Genomic DNA, 8,770 nt, shown 5'->3' with positions numbered 1-8,770 from the left:
TTAATTTTTTGAATACACCAGTAGCATTTGATAGAGTGTATAAGATTTTTATCACTACCAATGACTTTATTATTTCCTGGAAAACTTTTCTCTAGAACTTTAGTTTAGGTCCTGTCTCTTCACCATAAGTTTGCTAACTTGGTTGGTTTCTGCTCTTCTGTTGCTCATATTGTTGTTGAAGAGAATTGTTTATCCTGATTGAGAATTGTTCAAGTATACCCTTTCTTGATTTCTTTACATAAATCAAAGTTTTTTCACAAGACTTCTTAAAAATTAGTTTGTATTTACCTTTGAAATACTCTGAGACGGAAATTATCAAATGAGAACAATGCTCTTGACATACTATCAAGAAAAAAAGAAACATCAAAACTTGGCTGAGGCTAGGCGCAGTGGCTCACGCCTGTAATGCCAACACTTTGGGAGGACGAGGCAGGCAGGTCACGAGGTCAGGAGATTAATACCATCCTGGCCAACATGGCAAAACCCCGTCTCCATTAAAAATACAAAAATTAGCTGGGCATGGTGGCACATGCCTATAATCCCAGCTACTCAGGAGACTGAGGCAGGAGAACTGCTTGAACATGGGAGGCAGAGGTTGCAGTGAGCCAAGATCGTGCCACTGCACTCCAGCTTGGAGACAGAGTGAGACTCCGTCTCAAAACAAACAAAACAAAACAAAACAAAACAAAACAAAACTTAGCTGAAATCAAGTTTGAATAGTAACTTACAGGTGCTAGATGTGAAAGAAGTGCTGACTTTTAAATTTTTTTTTTAAATAAAGAAGGAATAGCAATATCTTTCAAAGAGATTATGCAAAACCATATTAACTGCCTGTTTTACTGCAGAAATCACAAAGTTTTAAATATCATAAACAAGCTATTTCTTCTGCAGGCTGTAAATAAATGGAATCAGAATGTGTGAGATGTGTACAGGTGCAAGTTTCCCTTTTAAACCAAAGAGAAAGTAATCAGTGTTAATTAGTAAATAGAAAAGTTTCTTCTTATGGTCTAATCAGGAAAGAAGCAACTACCAACACTTTTAAATCCTGCTAGCCTACAAATAAAAATTTAGTTTTTTAATATTTTTCAGATGCTATAAAGAACATATTTGCTGATTACAAAATTAAATTTAATGTTGGGATCCATCGAATATATTTTATGAGCTCCAAGAAGCTTCTTACGTAAAATCTATTTGCACAAAAATACTTCCATAAGCTATTGTGCAACGTTGCTGCTTTTGTGCCTCCATCTTCCTAATTTAATGATGTACAGAAATCTAACATAAGCTATATTGAAAGCATTACTTAGAAATGCATAGTAATTGTTTATATGGTAAGATAAAATTATGAATTATAAGAAACGAACTAATTAAATTTTAACACCTTGGTTTGCAATATACTGGGAAGTTTATATATATTGTTATTTTATCTCAAAATTTTTCTAAGAGAAGAAAGGATATTCATACCAATATCTGCAGATTTGCTCAAAACTTAAATTATGAGACTTTGGGTTCTTGTTTTTTCACTCTCTAAATCTGAATTGACATGCGTTATAGTTCTGTAATGCTGTTTTTTTTCCCTCCTCAAAACATCACAGGCTAAGTGCTGTGGCTCAAGCCTGTGATCACGACTACCCAGAAGGCTGAGACAGGAGGATCACTTGAGCCCAAGAGTCTGAGGCTGCAGTGAGCTGGGGTTGCACCATTGCCCTTTAGTCTTTGTGACAGAGCAAGACCCCATCTATAACAACAACAAAAACATCCAAGCAGTAACACTTCAGTACAGTAGTGATAGAAACTTCTAACAACTAATTGTTTTTTCATTATTAGGGGATGATATAGATTAGTCTGGAGGTGATCTTTAAACAACTCATAATCATTTTTCCTCTCCCTTTTGGTCTTTCCAGTACTGTAGAAAGTCAGTCAAAGTTTTTAATGTCATTCCTTAAAGTAAGCAAGCTAGTCAAAAACATTTCAACATGTGTTGGGGCCCAGGGGAAGCTGAAGATAATGCCTAAAATTAAATACGTGGGTTCTTTATAAATTTTACTAATTCCTTTATATGCTTATCTCTATTATGAAAAGTTTTGTCATACCAATTAAGTTAATATCATAAAAATCTTAAACCTAGATTTTAAAGAGTCTTTCCTTAATATGTCAACATTTTTTAGTTATAATGGAGATTTTATACAGATGATAAACTACATCTTAATTTAGAGTCATTGTGAATATTTTTTTACAGGAAGTTAAGGGTATTTCCCTTACCTGCTTTTTATTAACATGTTATTTTCCCGATTATTGTTACTTTAAGATAATTGTCCTCATGTCAGTTCATTTTTATTATGATTATTTTAGCATAGTAATTTATTATTCCAATTCAGTGTGTTTAATTATAATATAGTGGAAGCAAGAAGGGATCCCCATAAAATTTAACTGGAATTCCAACAAATTTCTCCTTCACAAAATTTGGACTTTGCCACAAATATTTATCAATTAGGAACAGAGGCTATGCAACAATCCATCAATTTCAGAATTAACTCAACATGAAGTCCACTAGTGTCCTGATAAAGTATCATGTGAACTAGATTTCAAAGAGGAAAAACAACCAAATCTAAAAATGTTACAAAACTATTATTTGATGAGAAAGTAATTGTTTGCTTCAATAGCATTAAGTTTTACTTCTAGTTGGCTAAATAAGCTGTATTATGGTTGTATAGTGTATCTGTTTGATGGAAATTTACTTCTTACCTGAAAGTCAGAAGAACACATAAAAAATATAGATAAGTAGGTCATAAATGTCTCAGGATATTAAAAAAATCGAGTCACAAAAGGTGGTAGAAAAAAGAAAAATTTAAAAATCATTAATTAATTCATCAATAGCTCTATAAGAAAATGTATGAGAAGAAAAAGATTCAAGTGCAGGAATTCAACCTTTGTTAGTGTAAACAGGTCAAAATGAATACGTTAGATATATGCAAATGTCTATTGAAATGTATGTAAAATTAGCTCCTTTATCCACTTTATTTTTTTATTATGGTTACATAAAACTTGTGGGGGAAATCTCTCCCTGTTATAATCTTTGGGATCTTAAGTCTCTCTGAAAACACAGCATTTATGATGTATAGAGTTCAAAAATCTCACCCTTTTATCTTGATACAAGAGCTTGGTAGTAACTGTAGTGCTGAATGTTCTTCTGCACCATGTATGTATTCAAGTGATCTTTCTTCAACTCGATCTATGTAGAGTTTGAGAGGCTACCTGCTTCAAATTTCCATATAGAAGCACAAAAATAATGGCAGGGAGGTAGCAATGTCAGAAAATCAGCAAGCTGAATTGAGGTAGTTTCCCCATTTTTCTGTGAAACCAGCTTCTTACTGACAGAGTTGCTTTCATGTAGATTACTGTTTGACAAAACAAGCATAAGTGCTCATAATCCACAGACTATATTTGTGTTTCCAAAGTTACCTTAAACATATCTAAAAAGGATTCTTTTATTGCCAAATGTATTCTATGTATCTGGTGGGTTAAACGCCTTGGAGGTGCTAATACTGCCAGTGCTGTGAGAAAACCTAATTACCATGAAAGCTTGTGATTCTCCTCCAATGTAGAATCTGTAGACTTAAAAAATTTTCATGCCAATTGACTAAAAAGGAATGATACATAAAATATGCTTAGGTGATGGGAAGGTTATGATGCACTCTGGCCTAGCAGATTTTTTTTTGTCATGTATTTATAAACTATATACAGATTATTGGCCATTCTCTAAACTGCTCATCTTGATTTAAGATAGTCATTTATAGATGGGTAGTGTTTAGATTTTTGAAAAAGGAAATAGCAACATAAAACACACTACAGGAGAAATTATAATTTGGCAGATTCCTTTTAACTTTGCCCTAACGGGATCCATACTTGAAAACTGCTATAAAGAATCTACTGTAATTGGAGATCTAGAAAGTTTATTTGAAAGAACTTGCTTTATCTTCTTCTGTTTCCCTCATACATATAATAAGAAAAAGAAAACAAAAATAAAGTCTTACTGTGTCTTTATAAATGAGTATTCACTTTGCAGCTTTTAGCAAATTGAGTGAATCTGAATTTCTAACATCAAAATGGAATGTACACAGGAGGAAAAAACATGACTTACCCAGCCTTGAAATTTGATATTTACATCTCTGATTGAATATGGTTTTTAAAGTAAGCATAGTGACTGCAGCTGGTTTATAGATAAGCAAATATTAACATACATATTAACCTTCTCGAAATTAAGTTATGCATCTGAGTTCAGCCAAAATAAGCATGCCCATCCCATCTTTTCTGGTTTACTTTGTCTGCAAACCTGTACGATTTTGTGCTTAGGTTATTCATCTAGGCAGATTTAGATTGATTTCTTCTACATGGCTCATTTGGGCCACAGAGGATTAGCAAAGATTATGTATTGAAAACAGAAGGAAACAAAGGCGAGAAAAATAAAAAAGACTAATTAATCATATAGTACATACATCAATACAATATCTTCTAAATCTCAATCAGTTGTTTATTGGTTGGCAAACAAGTTTCACTTTTACAACAAATATTAGTAATGAGGTCATCCAACTTTGAGACCATACAAAATGGATCATAAATTAAAAAAAAAAATTTATGTGCTGCTAATTTACCTCTTGTATTCCTACATTACTCAAAATCCTGTCAAATAAATAATTTTTCCTGTTAATAAACAGAAGACTTTTTTTTTAATCACTTCAAAATAGTTTGACCTTTCAATTCTTACTACAACGGAGTGAATTTCCTCTAAAAATTGGTAGTGCAGGTGCCCACTAGGGGATCAGACTGAGTATTCAGCATTTAATGCCTATGGAAAACCGTTTTCACATGCAGAGGCCCCACTATAGACACCTCTTGACTTCTAGAATCATAGCTAGTGTTCTGGTGATGAACCGCTTGCCAAATATGCTTTGCATTACAACAAATGTGCCCTGTAAACATAAGAGTCTGTACTGCTCTAATTTACAGAAAAAACACTGTTGGAAATATTCTGACTGCATAAAGATATATAGTGAGGGAAGGAAGTCTTATTTATTTTATTTTTTTTGTAAAAAATAATTTGTTTGCATTACTAGAAAATGATTCTTATAAAGTGATAGTTTCATTTATTTATTTATTTTTTTGCCAGGTGAAATTTTAAAGGAAAAAAAGAAAAATAGAAAAAAAGAAAGTAAAAGAAAATGAAGAAAGAAAGAGAAGAAAGGAAGGAAACTTTGCTCTCTTACTGGTAGACAAACTTGCAAGACCAGCACAAAAGAAAAAGAAAAAATTTTTTTTTTCCTACTACATTAACAGGACTCAAATTCTGGAGGAACAGAAAGCAGACTATATGTGCAATGCTAGTATCTGTACATTACATAGAAATTGTTCAACTTTTTTTCTGCCATTAGTTTTATCATCAGTTAATACAGCAAATCATAAAATATGCATTTAGCATATAATTCTAGAATTCCCCTCCATTTCATTATTAATTTTGTTGTTTTACTGTTTTCCGCAGCTATTCCAGCTGTGGTGAATTCAGGTTGTGAGTGACCAAAATCACTAGGTGAAACAGTTTTGCTTTGCTTTTATATTTGTGCATCACTCCAATCTAGATGCAGCATTGTTACTAATTTCAGACAACTGTTCTGGCCTTTTAAAAAGCAGGTCCTTGTAATTTTAGTAACAGAGCATCAGAGATGTTAAACCATACACAACATAATTCAACAAGGCCACAATGAGTGCCATTTTCTTCATATCTTGTTCATTAACATAATGAAGTCTCCATCTGAAGGGGAAAGGACAAGAAAGGATGGGGTACAACAGGGGAATTTTAGCAGTTATTTTTCTCCCCTGGGCTGACCTAAAAATCCCATTAAAAAAAAGTCTGAGAGTTTGTGTTTGTCTTTTGAGGACAGCATAAAGATTTAGGAGTACACACATTATTACCACTGCTTATATCAACTCAGAATAGTCAACAAGGTGTTAGCAGTTTTGTTGGTTTCAATTTCTGTGTCATCTTCTATAGACTAGTGACCAAATGAGGAGGTCCTTTTGAACTTCCCTCGGGTGGGGTCCCATCTTTGTTGGGAGGAACTATAAATCCATCACTGCTGCCACGACCTAGCTGGTAGTAAGTGTGCAGCTGATGGACGTGGTTTCTGGAGCCTAGGTTTGGCATGCTTTTGTAGTAAACATCTTCGGCATCACCACATTTGGCCGGTGGAGGTTCGGTCTGGGTGCTGGTGGTAACACTCTCTGTGGCGGCCGCACCAGCCAGTGTCGGCATGCTGGTATAGAGAGAGTCTCTATGGGGTGACTGGAGCTCTTCTGTGTGCTCGTTGGTTAGCAAAGGGAAAAAGCTCTCACTGTGGTCTTGGGGGATCCGCCTTCTGGTATAATGGTGTGGCTGGTGGTTCTCAGTGGAGTATACTCTTGGGGGCAGCAAAGGAGCATCAGATTCCTCATGAATGAGTTCCAGGCCCAAACTCTCCTCATGGTTAAACGAGGTGGCATCATCCAGGACAATGGCATCATCTTCTCTTCCACTGCCAAGGTTATTCACCAGCTTGTTCATCAGATTCCTGTTCTGTTCACTGGAGCGCTCGTGGTTGTTCAGGTAAGAAGGGATATAGTTGGAAGTGAGTTCCTTCAGAATCTTTTTCTCTAGGGCGGTCTCGTTATGGTTGTAGCCACGGTCTATGATTTGCACACAGTTGCTCAGGTATTCGCCGCTGGCAATGCTGTAACTATTGCCATGGTTACCATTCAGTGGTAGAGTATCCATGACACTTGTATCCCTGGCATTGTTCAGAAGCCCCTCTGAAAAAGATTACAAGATACTATGACATTGATATCCAACAAGCCAAAGAACACACACACACACACACACACACACACACACACACAAAAGCAAAAACATTCATCAACTATGAAATATGTATAAATTGTTAGCATTTTTACTTAAGCGTAAAATATTTGGAAGGAAACAGAAAATACTATTAAATCTATATATGTGTATAATTGGACCAGTGATTGAAATCATATAAATGGGAAAGTCATTTTTAAAACAGATCTTTAAAAGAATTTTTGAAAACCTATAGATTATCAATTTGCAATTGCCACACAAACATACCTGATATTATTTGAAGTATATTTAGTTATAACTTGGAAAAATAACATAAAATTTTGGTATAGACATTCATAGCTTTCAATTTATACATATCAAAGTCAATTAAATAATTCATTACCTTTAATTTTAAATATTATCTTAACATCAAAATAGGTAAAATATTAACATAATTCATGTGTGGTACTTTTAATATACTGGTCAAAAGTAAAAGCAACAAGCAGTGTCTAATAAATTGATATTTAATTTTGTAAGTTTAAAAACAATCCCTACATACAAAACCACAAAAGGATTATGTTAAATTTGTCAGAATGATGAGGTCATGAAATAATGTTTAGTCAAATAAATGGCACATAAAAATAATTTACACCTAGGAATTTTCAAAACAAAAGTATTGGAATTTACTTTCTAATTTTTTTCTGCTATAAGCAATTTGGTTGTTATACTACCCCATAAGTGATATTTTTAGGGTCATTAGATAATACTACAAAGGATGTGTAAAGAAACAGGTATCTGATTCCTAAAAACATTGTGTCAGTATTAATGTTACCATTATATAATGAGTGATGGATTTGTGTGCATGTTAAAGTTTGGGTTTAAAAGAATATAAACATTTTATTCTGGTAAGAAACAGCTGCAGTGAAATAAATTTGACCACATATCTCTTCAAGGTTTTTGCATTCCCTTGAATGAACAGAAATCCAAGAATTTATAATAGTTTCACAAATCACTTCAAATGCAACTAGAAAATGAAAAAAACACATTTAACCAATACTGGTAAATAAGAAAGTGTGTTTATTTACACAAAAAATTAATTGTAGAATTCTGTTAAACTTCTTAATACATTGCTAACTTGTGAAAATATAGCATTCATTCTATATCTGTGATGCAGTTATTTATAACAACTTGAATAGTTAATTAATGGTTTAAAGGATGTGTTTCAAATATGTCAATTTTTATTTGGACTCGTGAGGCATACTCTGTATTCCAGTAACACAGTTTTCAAAATCAGCAATGCATAAAATGTATTAATAAGCAGCCATCACAGATATAGGGTGAAGAAATTTATTTTCATTTTATATCTTGTAGACAAATCCACAATGTTAAGAAAAAATAAAAGTAAATGCTTCTTAAAGGGCTGTATGTGATGGGTGGTAGCTGCTGCAGAAGCTGTTATGGTATGCTTGATGGTTGTGATTGAATGGCTGATGCATTGAAACACACATTTATTATTTCTGTTTGTCAATGCATTAGGTACGGGCTGTAAACAGCCATTGTAAAATAAAGTGGATATGTTGCATGTGACACATTTTTATGATGGAATGCACTAATAAAAATTAAAAGTTTATGAATTACTTAGCAAAAATAAATGCTTGATTTAAAAACAATTTAACTCACACAAACATTACATGAAACTTAACAACTATGCTGATTATGTGACAGAATAAAAGAATCAGACAACAAAAGCGTCTAATCTCTATTAACATATATTTATATAAGTCGATTCATAGGCTTTTTAGTTTTTAAATTGTGAGATGAACTGTTTTTAATAACTACATCATCTATATGTGATGCAATAAAAGTGAACTAAAAAAAATTACATTTGATATGCAATGTTTAGCT

The 8,770-nt window shown here is 33.2% G+C and overlaps 1 protein-coding gene across 5 annotated transcripts in view; it reads right to left on the bottom strand.

The window, feature by feature from the left end:
* Nucleotides 1-4,508: 4,508 nt before the first annotated feature.
* ADGRL3 (adhesion G protein-coupled receptor L3) overlaps nt 4,509-8,770 on the bottom strand; it is an 844,276-nt gene continuing 840,014 nt past the window's right edge. For all 5 annotated transcript variants that reach the window (XM_032272132.1, XM_032272140.1, XM_032272143.1 and 2 more), the window contains one exon: nt 4,509-6,840. In XM_032272132.1, coding sequence (XP_032128023.1) covers nt 6,041-6,840 — 800 coding nt within the window. In that variant the 3' untranslated portion in view covers nt 4,509-6,040. The remainder of the gene's footprint in view (nt 6,841-8,770) is intronic.

The sequence above is a fragment of the Sapajus apella genome, unplaced genomic scaffold (assembly GCF_009761245.1).
Source record: "Sapajus apella isolate SASKATOON/1434 unplaced genomic scaffold, GSC_monkey_1.0 scaffold5, whole genome shotgun sequence".
Classification (NCBI taxonomy): Eukaryota; Metazoa; Chordata; class Mammalia; order Primates; family Cebidae; genus Sapajus; species Sapajus apella.
Note: the sequence above shows the minus strand (reverse complement) of the source record. Positions and strands in the feature narration are given on the sequence as shown.